The following is a 16657-nucleotide window of genomic DNA, read 5'->3' as shown; positions in this document are numbered from 1 at the left end:
GGGTTGGGGGGGGAGAAGGGGTATAGGAGTTGGTGGTGGTGGGGTTTAAGTACAGGGGAGGAGTATAAGAGTTGGGGGGAATAGGTGTGGAGGTTCAGCACCGCCCCTCCCCATATAAGGAGGGGGAAAAGGGGTTTCGGGTATGGGCTGCAACAGGGAGGTTCCAGGATTACATATAGGAGTGACGTGAGCAGAGCTGCAGCAGCCCAGTAGATAAGAACGCCCCTCACCGCTGGGCATCGGCTGCAGGGGTTGGTGTCCCCTCCAATCTGAGAGAGAAACATGGGAGCCAAAATCAACTAAATCGATAAAAATTGTTGACGATTCTCATTATTGATTAGTTGATTCAGCCCTAATGTACATGATCACTACAAGTCAAACATTAGAGAATGCATACCTTTTCCTGTGCTAGGTGTACTACATAATCTTAATTTCCGAGACCTCAAAATGGCAGCCAAGCAGGACTGCTGAATCAAAGGCAGCAGCATCCTGCATAAACAGAGGACTGGGGTATGCCTAGAAAAATACAGCTATTCCTGGGTGAAGATTGAACCAAAAGCTAGCTCCATCAGTCGTATGCAACTCAAATGATTTAGGCAAATCACATGACAAAACAGAAAGACACTGAACACACACAAAGAGCCGAGCTGACACTCTAAGGAATCCTCTTAATTGCATTTATTTATTGAAAAGGCATAAAAGGAGCTACAAAAGGGTGCCAACATGTTTCAGTGCCCCAAGGGACCCTAGTGCAATGATTAAGGTCCCTTAGGGCACTAAAACATGTTAACACCCCGTGTAGCTGCTTTTATGCCTTTTCAATAAAGAAAACGCCATTAAGAGGATTCCTACGAGTGCTAGCTCTTTTCCACTTCATTTTGTTGATTGGGTCCGGTAGAGGCTCACACTGAGCAGCGTGGTCCCCATGAAATATTGGGTCTGAGAGAGTAGAGTGGCTTTTATTCGTGAAAAACGCCACACACACACACACACACACACACACACACCACACAAACAAAAACCCCACACCAATCCATAGCACATGGCTTGGTTTTTGCAACTTACCTTCCAACATTGTTTTGATAGTCACAGACTGTTTTGCTATTTCAACGTCTACTTCAAAAATCTCACCATCAGAACTCTGCAGCTTTATTGAAGGCATCTGATAAAAGAATTAAAAAAAATAATAAAAAGTTACGTTTAGAACCTAGGTTTTGAATTGACCCATAAGGACAGGATATAAAACTATAAAGGTCCTGCGCCATAACACCTATTCATTCTAGAGAGCATAAGAAACGCTCTTATACAAATTAAATTACTTTGGCCTGTCATGAAGGCATTATAGAAAATTAAAAGATAACTTCTCTTTTGGTTTTAGAGAGAGGGTATGGAAATTTCCAATTAAATGATAGTGGCTACATAATTCTACATTTATATACCAGAAAGTGTTAGTCGTGAAATGCATAAAATTAGGATCTCAAAAAACAGAGTATGGCAATTTGGTGGGAAGTACACAACCACATGTTTAAACCCTTCCGGACCCCACTGTTTATAAACGTTTCCTTGCACTATGCCCTGTACCAGGGAAATGTTTTGCCTCTTAATCCAAGCAAGTTAAATGATGCATACGAATGGTGATAATTAGACCTGGGCATCTAGGCATAAATGACCTCTGGGCACAAAAATTTTAAATTGCTTTATCATTTAGAAATGTGAAAGATGAGAACTACAGTCCCCAACCTGGCCCTGAGAAAAGGAAAGTATTAAATTGGTACATTAAGGTCTCAATTTTTTTTTTTTAAAGATGCTTTTTATTGGCGTTATCAATTGTTATACAACTTACTTATACACAAACAAAAAAGAAAAGAAATAAGAAAAACAATAAAAATCCAGACAACCTTGAGGAGAAAAAAGCGTTCAGCGCCTCGGCCCTCTCCTTGTCGTTTGTGACTAGCTTCCCGCTTCCATCCTTTATTGGACCTATCATAACATAACCCGGAGACAATTGTCGCACAGTTGTCATGTAACATACACGTTATGCTAACAAACTCCAGAGCAGAGGATATGGGCTACAGGTAAAATACAGATTCAGTACAAAGGAATTAATAGGCATATTAATTGGCTGTGGTACATTCCAGGGAATGTGAGGAATGTCAGGAGCTCCAGTACAACACAAAGCAGTGAGGTCATTTAAATAAAATATACAGTTGTATTAGAGGAAGAGAGCCAGGGGCCCCAAATGCGATCAAAGTGGAGCGGGCTGCCCGCTGCTCATATGTAAGTTTATAGAGGGGCAGTGCCTGATCAACCAACCTTTTCCAGTCACCCAGGGAGGGAGCCTTAGGGCTACCCCACACCAGGAGAATAGCCTTTTTGGCAGAAAATAAAAAAGCAGGCGGAGTAGTGTCTGAGCCCCCGAGGCCAACGGTAGTTCATCAAACAGACCCAACAGGCAAAATGCAGGGTTACATATGTTAGGAAAACCCAGGCTAGCTTCCATGAAAGAAGTAACCTCAGACCAAAAAGGTCAGTATGTGTGGACATACCCAAAAGGAGTGGAGGAAATCAGCCTCACGACCACAGCGCTTGAAGCAAAATGGGTTGGATCGAAGGCCAATTGTATACAATAGAGGAGTGTAGTATACTTGATTTAAAAATGTAATCTGCAACAGCCTATCACTAGAGGCTATTACTGAGGACATGTATCCATCACCAAAGTCACTCCAATCGTCCTACTCCAGCTCTGGGAGAAGTGACCGCCACTTCTGTCTACGGCTGTCAAATCTACCAGACCTGTGGGACATAAAGGTGCCCATACACCTCTTGAGCTGCAACAGCCTCTAGAGGCCATCACGGAAGACATGTATCCATCACCAAAGTCACTACAATCGTCCTCCGCCAGCTCTGGAAGAAGTGACCGCCACTGCTGTCTACGGCTGTCAAATCTACCAGACCTTTTAGACATAAGTTCCATATAATAGGTCGAAATTAATTTAGAGGAGCTATCTAGGGCTGCAACAACTAAATCGACAATCGATTATCGACTTCCCATTAGTTGGCCCTGTTCACAGCTTCACACACGCTGCACCTCCTCCCCACCTCACGCTCGCCGATGCCTGACCGGCCCGCATCAACACCTCCTCCCAGACTCACGCTCACCGCCCGCCCACATCCATGATCGGCACAGGGACGCTGGGAGAAGTGAGGAGCAGGTGTGGGGGGGATGACAGCCGCCTATAGACAGGCCCGATCTCAGAAGCAAGTTGCTGGAAGACTGCTCAGGTAAGCCTGCACTTTCCCACACATGGTGCTCTATAATGTATTGCTGGGATTTGTATTCCTCTATAGCTGATGGTACATTGTGCTGTATATCATACAGCACAATGTACCATCAGCTATAATGTACCATCAGCAATACATTAAACACTATGTATAATGCATTGCTGGGATTTGTTGTATTTCTATATAGCTGGTGGTATTCTGCATTGCGCTGTATAGAGGACTACAAATCCCAGCAATAATACATTATACAGTGGTGCAATGCCGAATACCACAAGCTATAGAGGACTACAAAACCCAGCAATAGTACATTATACAGCGCAATGCAATATTCCTCTATAGCTGGCGGTATTCTGCATTGTGCTGTATAATGTACTATTGCTGGGTTTTGTAGTCCTCTATAGCCGGTGCCATTCTGCATTCATTATTAACCGAATATACAGCGCAAGTAGTTCAATTATAAATAAATGAATGGTCTACATGTGTTGACCTCAAAATTAAATCTACCTTTGTAGCTGCCTAAAGTGAATGAACCACTGTAGTGAAATAGGTGGTGGCCTATATAAAAATGTGCATCACCGCCGCCGTGCTTCCCGGGCTCCGTTGCCCCTCCTACGGGCCCGGGACCGGCTTCCTTGGTGTCCGCGGGGAGGGGTAAGAGCGCCATAATGACAATGTGAGGAAGAAAGGAAGTACATCATAAAATGGGAGGGATCACTGTAAAGATGGTGCTATAACCAAGATGACCACAATATGGTAATACATTAACCAACTATACTAGTGCCAATGAACAATGGCTAAGGAAAATAAACTATATGAATTCTCACTTCACATTAGTATAAATATTAAGCATGACTATGTTTGGATGATATTTTCATACAATAGATGTAACATCCGTTCTTAGTATTCATCATTACTGATGGATGCTCACTGGTTTTAATATAACTTTCATAAAACCCTGCACCTTTTTCTATTTTAAGTGCACCTGTGTGGTACATTTTCTTAACATTAAATGAGATGTAAAGGAAAAGCACTTTATAACAAAGTGCAGTACTTCATTATTAGCAAAGGGTTTTCCCATTCTCACTCTTGGAAGTCATAGTGCTCAAGGACTTCTAGTGGTCTAAATATAAAATAATTGGCTGCTGATTTGTCACCTAAGGCTACAGTCACACTAGGTGTATTTTTATATGCATTTAAAATAGTTTTCTAAATGCATATATATGCATCTAATGATTACCAATGGATCTATTCACACTTTTTATTTACATGCCTTAATCTGCACTCTTGCATTTAGAAGTCCGGTGCTCCTGGTAAACACTAGCATTAGGTACCGGATGCATCTAATCACATACAAGTAAACACATGTCATTTAACTCCTTTTAGAAGTACAAATACTGCATCTAGCCTAAAAGATTTTCCCAAGTCATCTTCCAGGGCAGCATCTGAGAGAGAATCCACCCACCCAAACAAGAAACACATCATCCACAATTAAAATAAAAGGGGCGGCACAGCCCCACCACCTCAGTTTTTTGTGCGATGGAGTGGTGAGTACCCCTGGCGCCAGCATCCACAGACGCCAGGGAGGGAGTGCAGCGGGCGAGGGATGGAGCCACAAGCAGTCATGAACATGAGGTGTTCCACAAGGCTTTCTCTGGGGGGGGGCCCTAGGGAGGTGATCCTCCTTTTGGGTGTTGGTTGCTGAGGGTTGTGGTGCCTCTTAACACACGTTTTGTATGTGTGATATGTCGTTCCACCAGTGATGTGGCTAGTTGGAGGCATGAGCTGCAGTGCAAACACCTTTTCAATCTGCAAGCAGCAACCCCTGACAATAGGCAACCTAATTACTCCTTCCTACACTGCTGGGGTTAGTGTTACACAGGAGTATTGGGGATTTTCCCCAATGTCACGCTTTTGGCAATCTCCTTTTTGTGTTGGAACATATATAAGGAGAGTTATCAGCCAAGGATGTTTTTTTTGTACTTGCATCAGGCCTTTGGGTCATAGACAACAGCCTATCCGTGTAAGCAAGGCAAATCTAGGCCGGTAAATGTTTTACAGACTCCTTTTGCAAATAAACATTGGCGTGTCCATAAGCACTAGAGGCTTATTTCACACCAATTTTAGGTGCATACTATGGTTGTTTCCAGATGGTTCACAAGGAGAGACTGAGCGTGATGGTCAAAACTTGATAGTGCTGCAGACTTATTGTGCCTCAGGGCTAAAAAGTTTTTGTTGCCATTAGCAACTCTGATTCACCACCTGGGTGTGAGCTCACAAGCTGAAGGGCTATCATTGCTCTCACCTGAGCGGGGGCTGGGGAATGTCCTTTCAGCCCTAATTAAGTGAACTTCCTTTTACTTGCCTGTTAGAGCATGGAAGCCAAACGACGCAAATCCCACAGAAAGGTAGATGCTGGATGAGGTTACTTTATTTTCAAGGCTTCCTTGGCAGATATGAACAGCCTCTAAAGCTTTTATTATACTTAACTCTCTCCTATATGGTTAAGTCTGCCTCTGTGTATAAGAGCCAGCATCTATCTTTTTCAGTGGTGAGGATTATTTTCTTCCAGTCTAAAACTGCTCACAGGCTGAGCCAATCCATTCATTGTATCGGCCTAGGTGTGTCTGCCTCACAGGTGTGGGGCCTTTTTACTGATTACTCTGGTTGCAACCTTTTGGTTTTCTTGTACATCTCAGAGTGTACAGCACCTTTGAAGTCCATGATGAGGGCCTCTTTAGCTGAATTACTACAGCTTTATTTCACCTGGATAGAAGCTGTATATGTATAAGCATTTACTGGCTAAGTGAAAGGGCATGCAGCGTCCCTTGCCGTATGCTGACACAGCAATAAAAGCCTTTTCTCTGGTCTACATCTCTTGCACAGCTTATCTATTGGTAGACAAGCACCTGTAAGCCCTTGCATGACTATGCTGTCTGCAACTATCCCAATTACCTCTTTAAGGAGAGACTTGACTGGGTTTAATATGGTCATGAGCGTCTTTAGTGTGCATACCTTATGTATGGGTATTATTGTACTGTTTTCAAAATAACCAATTTATTGCTTTAATAAAACCATATGGAACTTAGTGTTACGCATACCTCATGTATTGGTATCACTATACTGTCGCTGGAATAAACACTTTATTGTTTTAGTAAAAGCACCATTCGTTCATGAAGTGGTTAATGAACCTCAATCAGGCATACCTTATGTATTGGTGCTACTATGCTATCTCTATGATTTACCCATTTACTGCTTTTAGATAAAGCATTACAGGTACATGGGGTAGTTATGAATCTCAGTGGTTGTGCATACCTTGTTTATTGGTATTACTATACTGCCGCTGAGAACCAATTTATTTGCTTTAGTAAAATAATTTTGGTTTAGGAGATGGGTAGGACCCTCGGTATGTGCATTCCTTATGTTAGAATTACCGACTGTCTCTAAAATGTACCAATTGCGACTTAAGTAAAAGAATATGGTTCAGTAGACAATCGGGACCCTTTGTATGTGCATACATTATGTTGGTATTACCATACTGTCTCTGAAGTAAACCATTTTCTGCTTTGGTAAAAGAATATGGTTCAGGAGATAGAGTGAGACACTTGGTATGTGCATGCCTTATGTTTTAGTATCACTATACTGCCACTGGAATAAGCACTTTATTGCTTTAGTGAAAGCACCATTGGTTCATTAAATAGTTAATGAATCGCAGTTGGGCATTCCTTTTATGTATCGGTGTTCCTATGCTGTCTCATGATGACCCATTTACTACTGTTAGTGAGAAAGCGTCACAGGTACATGGGGTAGTTGTGAATCTCAGTGATTGCGCATACCTTGCTTATTTGTATTACTATACTGTCGCTGAGAACCAATTTTTTTACTTTAGTGAAAGAATAATGGTTCAGGAGATGGTGGGGTCCCTCGGTATGTGTATACCTTATGTTGGTATTACTGTGTCTGAAATGAACCAATTACTGCTTTAGTAAATGGATATTGGTTCAGGAGATGGTGGAGACTTGCAATATTGCATACCTTAGGTGTTAGTATTGCTATACTGTCTCTGAGACAAACCGATTTATTTTAAGTGGTAGCTCTTTCGCTCATGAGGTAGTTATTATTAAAATGGAGAAAGATTAGAGAAGAACGGGGTGAGAAGGGATAGGGGAGGAGAGAGGTCTTACCAGGGTTGGTTCAATCCTGGGCATGCATGGGGGATTTTCATTGTTTAAAGCATAGTTTTTTTTAAAGTAGTAGCAGACTGCTGTCAAATGACTGCGATTGGAGATATTGGATCCATGGTTGCCACGTCTGCTCAAATTGTGCGACTTTGTCTTATTGCCTGGCAGTGATACGCTCGTTAATGAAGGTCCAGTGAAGTCTGCGTTTTACTTCAGCAAAAGGGATAACGGGACTTCCAGGATTTCGCCAATGATTGCTTAGCCGCCGTGAGACCATGCACCAGAAATTTATGATGGGCATGAGTTATGCTTTCTGGAGGAAGGTTGAGTAACACCACCTTCGGATCAAACGGTAGCGTCTTACCTACCAGGCCTGCCAAGAAGTCCAGTACACGGTGCCAAAAGGCCTGTGCTATCGGACAGGACCACCAGGTGTCCTGGACCCCACTTCTCCACAGTCTCGGAAGCACTCCCCCGTATGTCCCGGTACGAATGCCCGAATACGACTAGGGACAAGGTACCAGCGATAGAGTAGTTTGTAGTTGGTCTCTAGTGCGGTCGCATTCCGGGAGCTGGATTTGGTAGTTTCCCATATAGATTGCCAGTCAGCTTCATCAATGGGGTAACCCAGGTCTCTCTCCCAGGCAGATATATAGGTGTGGGGATTAGTAGTGAGGTTAGCTAGTAGACAGTCATATATGGAGGAAATTAGTCCAGGAGTGTATTGGTCATCGTGGCAGGCCCTTTCATAGAAGGTGAACGTGGGACCAGTAGGGAATTTGGGGGCTTGGGAGGTCAAAAAGTGTCTGACCTGGAGGTAGCGATTAAAGTTCGGTGGTTGGGAGTTGATAAGATCATTGCAATTGCTGAAACGTCTTGGGACCCATTGAAGTGTATAAGGTGTGTATGTTAGTGACTCCTTTCTGTGCCCAGTGGTGAAAAGCCGTGGGGGACTCGCAGCCAGGGGGAAAAGAGGGATTCCCCACGGACAGAAGCGGACGGTGAGGGGACAGTAGCCGCACCGAGTATTTATGAGCATCATATACTCGCAGGGAATGGGCGGTAACTGGGTTGATGGCGTTTGTTCGGTCTTTAGGTAGGAGCCACAGAAGATTATCTATAGCAAGCGGAGCGCAGGCAACCGCCTCTAATGAGACCCAGAGTGGGGGATCAAGGGTGGCGCGGTACCTAGTCAGGGGAGCAATTTGGGCCGTCACATAATAACCGAGTATATGCAGGACCCCTAAACCACCTTTTACGTTTAGGCGAATACAGCGTTTGCCGTGAGATCCGGGGGCGGGTATTATGCCAGATAAAGTGGAAGAGCAGACGCTGCAATATCCGGAATCTATATGCTGGGATTGGGACAGGGAGCACTCTGAACAGGTATAGTAATTTAGGTAGGTAGGTCATTTTGACGGCTGAAATTCTTCCTAACCAGGAGATAGAGTACCGTGACCAGGAGTGCAGTTGTTGAGAAAGGTGAGAGAATAGAGGGGGTTAATTTGCTGCATATAGGGATTCAAGGGAGGGGGGTGAGGCGAATACCCAAGTAGCGAAGGGAGTGCGATTCCCAGGAAAAGGGTAGGGTTGCTCGGAGAGTGTCAACCAAGTAGTCGGGGAGGGAGACATTTAAAGGCTTTGGATTTGTGGGGGTTGATCAGGAGGCCGGAGATTACGCCAAAGCGGTCTAGAAGGGTAAGGAGGCACGGTAGGGAGGTAGTTGGGTTAGAGATAAATAGGAGGATGTCATCCGCGAAAAGGCTGAGCTTGTGTTGGTGTCCTGCAATAGGGATGCCGGTAATATCTGGGTGATCACGGATGAGTTGGGCCAGAGGTTCAATAGCAAGGGCAAAGAGTAATGGGGATAAAGGACACCCCTGATCCAGCCCCTTCCACAATTGAGTAGGTTATACCCCTCTATATTAGTAGCCCAATCATGTGTGCCGTCTAGCCAGGTTTCCGATATACCCACTATATCGAAGTCCTCTTCGAGTATCATAATTTCAAGCTCTTCTAATTTATTTACTAGACTTCTAGCGTTGGTGTACATACATTTAATTCCTGTCTTGTTATGGGACAAAAATGTATATCCTACTTGTTCCCCACTAGTTTTTCCTACTTGTTCCCCACTAGTTTTGTGATAGCAGATGGTGGTGACAGGTACTCTTTAAAAGGTGATGCTGGGGGTCCAAAAGACCCCCACTGTCACCTTTACACTGGAAATAAGCTATTGAAGTGCAGATCGCATTTCAATAGCTTATAGCTGGGCTGCAGGAGCCCAGAACTGACAGCCCAGGGACCGGAAGTGATGCAATCTGCATCGCTCCCGGTCCCATAGAACAGGGAGGGGGAAATCGATGAACGGAAGTTCGTCGCCCTCCTCCCCGCGGACACCAAGGAAGCCGGTCCCGGGCCCGTAGGAGGGGCAACGGAGCCCGGGAAGCACGTCGGCGGCCCCTTCTACGGGACACAGAAGCGATCTTACTAAATGCAAACTCCCCCCCCCCCCCCCTTCTCCCACACCTGTCCCTCCTGAACACGTTGTACCCTTCTATGTTAGTGGCCCAGTCATGTGTGTTATCTAGCCAGGTTTCCGTTATTCCCACTATATCGACGTTTTCTTCGAGTATCATAATTTCTAGCTCTTATACTTTTTTTTGCTAGGCTTCTAGCATTGGTGTACATTCGGCACCGGCAGTATCTCAGAGAATACTGCCATGGAGGTCCTTTCCTTCAGTCTTGCACTTAAGTCTGAACCCCTTTTTTAGGACACTCCAATAGCCACCTATTTTGTCATTGGTGCCGAATTTTGTCATTTGGCGTGTAAAAATAAAGGGCGAGTGGAAATTTGGGTCTCCAAGTACCGGTCCGCGGGACAACTCCGGCCCGCGAACCAGTACTATGTGGCCCGCAGACAGCTGACATGTCAGGCACGCGGTCACAGACCGCGTACCCGACATGCGGGAGAAGCTCCATGGTCTGCATCTGTGTCAGATGCAGACCGGAGAGCTGCTCCTGTCAGCTCCCTTCGGCTGGAGCTCTGACACTTCTGAGCTCTGGCCGAAAGAAAGGATGTATTAGTGAGGTCTGCAGACCTCACTAATCACCCCTAGATCACCAGGGATCGATCTGCCCCCCCACAGCCTCCTCCCTGCAAAGCCGTGAACAGGTGAGGGGGCTCGGGAGTATTATTATTTTGTGTGTGGGGGGGTTAATAAGGGGGAAGGGGGAGTGTATTTTATGTGTGATGGGGGTTAAAAAGAGAGAAAGGGAGGGCGTGGCTTGCCGATGGACCTGTGTAGACGCGTCTACTGAGAGCTCCCGCAGCCGTTCCTTCATCTACCCATTAGGACACGGTACCTCCCAGGCAGGCTTCCCCCCTACCCCACACCTCCCTCTACACCCTTACCTCTGCTCTCCCCATCCCCCCGCTTTCTCCTTCTTTTTTCCCCTTTCCTCATTCATCTCTCCTATTTCTCTTATTTTGGGTGCTCCTCACCGCTCTTACTGATCTCAGGGGCTCATCGCTTTACTGGACTCCTCATCCAAAACGCAGTTGCACAGTCACAAGTGATGTTCATAAACGCGCTCTGAAAACACCTCAGTTAGGGAGCTATATACCTCTCAGGTTATTATCCTCCAACTGATCCGTGGATCCCTGAAGCGTGCATGCACATCACACTACTCTACCGCGAATGAAGAGCCATCGATCTTTCCTGATGTTTTCATCTGTCCCTCCAGCAGTGCGGCGGCTCTCCGATCCAGCGCCAACTCCTCTCTGCTTACAGGCACTTCCGATCCAGCGGTGTCTGCATGCGGGTGCACGCGTCCATAGACTTACCTTACATCTCTGCTTGTCTCCCGGACGAGAAACCGAACTGCGCACGCCCCAAGATGCTTTGCGTCCGCTCGATCAGTTTCAGATTCTCATGCGGGAGCGCGCAGCGATAACACGGTAAGAGTAAACCGCTGTTAAAAAAATAATTAAAAAAAATGCTTTAACTGTTTGCCTATATCTACTGCTTGCTTGCAGTAGATATAGGCAAAAAAAACGGAGTGTTTAGAACCCCTTTAATAAATATTTTAATTGACCTACAGGGGCTGTGCGTTTGCTCTGCGTTCTTTTCTTCACTAATCAGCTCTTCTCCAGCACGGGTTTGTTACGGACTCATAGGAATACAGTGTTGCTGCCGGCCATTATTTCCAAGTGGATAGTTACTTTGGTAACATTGTGAGTGCAATTCAGTTACATTAAGCTTCCATAATCGCCTGCCTCAACCACCTAGCTAAGGAGGATCTAAAAGCTTGCTTCCCCTTGGACCTACCCGAGAACAGCACAAACAGTGATTCAGATCTCCGAAATTCCTTGGAAATCTTCAAGTACTGGAGCAAACAACGTCTCACATCCAAACAGTGAAACCCTGATTCCCTGCTACCTACTGGTTTGGGACAGAATGTAGGCAGAATACATCACTTCCGCATTCTTGTGTCACTCTCCAGCTTCAGACGCTGGAGAGCAGCTGATGAAGCAGATCTCTGCTTCATCAGCTTCTTCAGGGGGGGTCCTAGGTGACATTAGGGGTCTTGGTCTTTATGTCTCCATAAAGAGGACCTGTCACATCTTTTGCTATCACATAGAGGGGTTTCTCAGCCCCCTATGTGATAGCAATAAAGTTAAGTGAAAAAAGTGGGGGGAAAAAATGTAAGTTTCCAAAATAAAATTAATTTAAAAAAAGTCAAAAAAAATAATTTAAAAAAAATGTTTTTTTAAAAGCCCCCACCCATACATACACGCAAACAAACATGCGTCAGGTGCGCATTACTGCGAAAACGATGATTGCGCCCATTACACCGCACGTTACATATCGCCGTGAACGTCGCAGTGAGAGCGATAATTTTAGGGCCATCAATCACTGATAACACTAAACTGATGAGCGGTAAAAGCTTTTAAAGCGTCGCCTATGGTCAATTTTGGGTATTGTAGTTTTTTTGCGACTTCGCGGGTGCGCGCAATTTTTAAGCATGACATGTTTGGTGTCTATTTACCCGACGTGACCCCGGCTTTTATATTTTACCAAAAAATGTGGTAATAATTGTTTCCTAACATAATGTAAAAAACACTTTTTTTCCCCCCAGAATTTTCAGTAAATTTTCTGAAATATAGAAAAAAATAAAAACCCCAGTGGTGACTAAATACCACCAAAAGAAAGCTCTATCTGTCCCCAAAAAATGGTATACAATTCATTTCAGTACAGCGTTGCATGACGGAATAAAGGTCAAAGTACCGCAGCGCTAAATACTGAAAAATGGCCTGGCTGGGAAGGGGGTCTAAACACCTGGTCTTGAAGTGGTTAAATAAGAACTTTACCCATATCTTCAAAATAACAAAGGCACCATTTGAATTGTTTAGTAATGATAATATACAAACTGATACTTATAATTACAGGCTTTTTATTCTTTGCATACCTCATTTTTCTTTTCCTCTCCACATGTGACTAGTGATGCACCAATTTTTTTTTTTCGGTACTCGCCAACACTGAGACCGGTATCCTGAGGTAGCATGGGTCTGGATAATCAGTAAGCCAGTGTTTTATCAAAAGCACACCAGCTTCACGCTCCCTCGTGACATTGAGAGGCAGTCTGGCTTCCTGCAGGGGCGTATCTGCCACGAGGCAAACAGGGCGTTTGCCTCCCCCCAAAACATTTAGGCAGCCGGGCTGCACAGAAATCGGCAGCCTGGCTGCCTAATGTCGACAGGGAGGAAGCGGCGGGCGGGGGAGCAGGAGGAGACGGGGGACGGAGCAGCAGAGACAAAGGAGATGGGGGCAGAAATGGAAGAGGAGAGGTGAAGGAGGAGGCGGGGGGCCGAATACTACAGCGGAGGGCAGAGACTTTGATGGAGGAGGCGTCGCCGAGGCTCCATTCGGGCGGCGAAACCGAGAGAATGGGAGGCAGCGGATGAGGCTGGGTTTCCCGTGCCAGGTAGGACGACGACGACGACTGTGCTGGCAGGGCCCAGCATAGATTCTGCACAGCCCACCAAAGAGTTGCAGGTGGGCTGTGCAATACCCTTTAGTGGGCTCTGCAGCCTCCAAAGCCCACCACAGATCCTGCAGACTGCAAAGTCTCAGGGGATCTCTGCAGGATCCGTAGGGGGATCTGCAGCCTGCAAAGCCCACCACAAATCCTGCACAGCCCCCCGAGATGCGGCAGACTGCAGGGTCTCAGTGCAGGAGCTGTGGGGGGCTCTCTCCAGGATCCATAGGGGACTCTGCAGCCTGCAAAGCCCACCACAGACCCTGCACAGCCCCCCTGAGATCTGGCAGACTGCAGGGTCTCAGCAGGATCTGTGGGTGGCTTTGTCGAGTCTCAGGGGGCTTTGCAGAATCCATAGGGGGCTCTGCAGCCGGCAAAGCCCACCACAGATCCTGCACAGCCCCCCTGAGATCCGGCAGACTGCAGGAGCTGTGGGGGGCTATGCAGGGTCTCAGGGGGGCTGTGAAGGATCTGTGGTGGGCTCTGCACACCATTGATCTCGCAGAGGTCACCACAGATCCTGCAAAGCCCCCCTGAGACCACAGCTTTCCTACTACGCCAATAGCAGAACATGTCAAAAGCTGGATACAGCGTGTGCACTGTATCCAGCGACTGTCAGGTTACGCAAAAAGTAAATTTAGTGGGGTGGGGGGGCGCTCGAGTTTTGCCTTGCCTAGGGCAGCCCCAAACCAGAATACACCACTGGCTTCCTGAGCAATGTCGCAAGACAGCCTGAAGTCGGCTTCCTAGCCAATCAGGAAGCTGGCTCCATGCTCCCTCCCGGCACTGCCGGTCAGAGGGAATCTCCCCTTGCCCAGAAGTTCCGGTATCAGGGTATCGGAGCATTTGGGGGCCAAGTACTCACCAAAATGCTCGATATTCGAATAAAATAAATAATCAGACCAGTACACACGACTGCATCAGTACAAAATGATCGCACACATACTGTGGCTGTTAGAACTGAATTAAATGTCTTGTGACATTCCAATAAGGTCCAACATGGGAAAAAAAAGTGCAATGCACGAGCTCTATTTCTCTAGTGCACACCAGCAGCCATGCGTTATGCACAGCTGGCTGGTGTGATCAAGCCCGAAGGCCTGGTTCACACCTGCACATTCCGAGAACGTGTGCACAATCACGATGCACTTGCAGTGCCATTCACTGCTAATTGCACCCCAAATGCGTCCCACAAAATAGAGGGGAAAAGAAAGGGGGATGGCTTTACCAGCAGTTTAACACTACCAGCATCTAACAATATCTGAAATAGTTATGGTGGCTTTATCCACACCAAACGCATGACCCTACAAGTTTAGTACAATAAAGAGGAAAAACCATGCTTTTATATACCGCAGTGATGAGCACAGCAGGCATATTAATAACACATGGTAGCACGAGAATCAACACTAACAGGCCTTACTGGCCCCAGCATTCCTCCACCTGGCCTCACGGAAACATGGAGCAGTACGCTGAGGCTAATAACACTCCTGAGCTCAACACTCAGCCACTATCACATCAACCTACAGTACAGTTACAAACTTACCGTGACCAAGAACGTCTACGAACTCCACAGACCAGGCCGCAGTTTCCCAACAATCTGCCGGCCACACCGCTCCTCCTCTCAGACGACTACGTCACCTAAATCAAGCAGCAACGAAACAAGGGGCGTTTCAACGTAACATATGAAATTTCGAACACTAGAGCTAACACACTGGCTAACCAACGTGTCCCTGTTAAGTAGCACTTCAGTGCGCGGTTTAAGAGAATTAGAGAATTTGGTCTGCTAGGAAATGGAGGAAACGGAAGAGGCAAAATGAAATGCCGCAGACACGCTTTCTGGTGCTAGGCGTAGCTGCCTGCAACAGCCAATAAAACAAATCATACAGTTACAAGCGTATAGCTTCTCTGTGATAGTAGCCAATGAGATAACAGGATAGCTTTTCGTGAGTCCGTAGAGACCAATGAGGCGCGGTTGGAGTGTTTGTTGCAGTGGAAGCGCTTAACAACGGCGGGTTGGGTGTGGAGACACAGGTAAAAGTGCTAAGTCACGGGTGGACCTGTTTACAAGACTAGGTTTAAAATGTTCTGCTCTGGAGATGATCCGGACATGGTGTGAACAAGCCCTTAGGGCCATTCACACCACATCCAGATCATCTCCAGACCAGACCAAATTGTGTCAGGTGGTCTATCGAAAGGTTCGACTTGTCGAGTTCTCTGAATGGTGACGACACATCCGGTGACTGCCAGCAGGAGATCTACACCAGATGGAGCTAGCGTATATATGCCCATGGAATAGGGTTGCCTGCCATCAGGGGGGTACGACCGATACTCATGTAAGGGGCCCGGGCAGCCTGTGGGGCCCGCCCGGGATCCCTACATGAGTAGGTGGCGGAGGCCTGGCCCTAACAGCGCAGAGCCCCAGCGTTGCCGCTCCATCTGCTTCGAAACAAGCTGGGGCCTGCTGCTTGTCTGAATGCTGAATGACCGGAAGTGACGTCATGTTAGTGCCGTGACATCACTTCCGCCTAGTCAGACGGGAGAGGAGGAATGGGATGCAGGTAAGAGGAGCTGGGAGGGAGGGGGATGCAGCCCACCTGAGACCCCTTCAGCGCCCACCATAGACAGTCCCAGATGGGCTGTGCAGCATCTATGGTGGGCTCTGCAGGGTCACTGTCAGGTGGGTCCTGCATCCAGCGCGTCGTCACTAAGCCCTCCGTCCAGCGCGTCGTCACTAAGCCCTGTGTCCAGCACGTCATCACTAAGCCCTGCACCCAGCGCATCATCACTAAGCACTGGGTCCAGCGCGTCGTCAATAAGCCCTGCATCCAGCGCGTCGTCACTAAACCCTGCATCCAGCATGGTCACTCAGCCCTGTGCCCAGCGCGTCGTCACTCAGCCCTGCGCCCAGCGCGTCATCACTCAGCCCTGCGCCCAGCGCAGCGTCACTAAGCCCTGCGCCCAGCGCGTCGTCACTAAGCCCTGCGTCCAGCGGGTCGCTCAGCCCTGCGTCCAGCGGGTCGCTCAGCCCTGCGTCCAGCGGGTCGCTCAGCTATGCGTCCTGGGGGTCGCTCAGCTCTGTGTTCTGGGGGTCGCTCAGCACGGCTTCCGGGGGGGTCGCTAAGCCCGGCGTCCAGCTCATCGTCACTAAGCCCTGCGTCCAG

The 16657-nt window shown here is 47.1% G+C and overlaps 1 protein-coding gene across 1 annotated transcript in view; it reads right to left on the bottom strand.

Annotated features, from left to right (window-relative positions):
• Positions 1-15147, bottom strand: part of SKP1 (S-phase kinase associated protein 1) — a 68455-nt gene extending 53308 nt beyond the window's left edge. The window contains exons 1-2 of the mRNA XM_018562831.1: positions 15040-15147; positions 1066-1162 (exon numbers count right to left, since the gene is read on the bottom strand). Coding sequence (XP_018418333.1) covers positions 1066-1162 — 97 coding nt within the window. The 5' untranslated portion in view covers positions 15040-15147. The remainder of the gene's footprint in view (positions 1-1065; positions 1163-15039) is intronic.
• Positions 15148-16657: the final 1510 nt, after the last annotated feature.

Source organism: Nanorana parkeri, unplaced genomic scaffold, assembly GCF_000935625.1.
Source record: "Nanorana parkeri isolate BGI_ZX_2015 unplaced genomic scaffold, ASM93562v1 scaffold605, whole genome shotgun sequence".
NCBI classification, from domain to species: Eukaryota; Metazoa; Chordata; class Amphibia; order Anura; family Dicroglossidae; genus Nanorana; species Nanorana parkeri.
The sequence above is the reverse complement of the archived record's forward strand: the minus strand, read 5'-3'. Positions and strand labels throughout refer to the sequence as shown.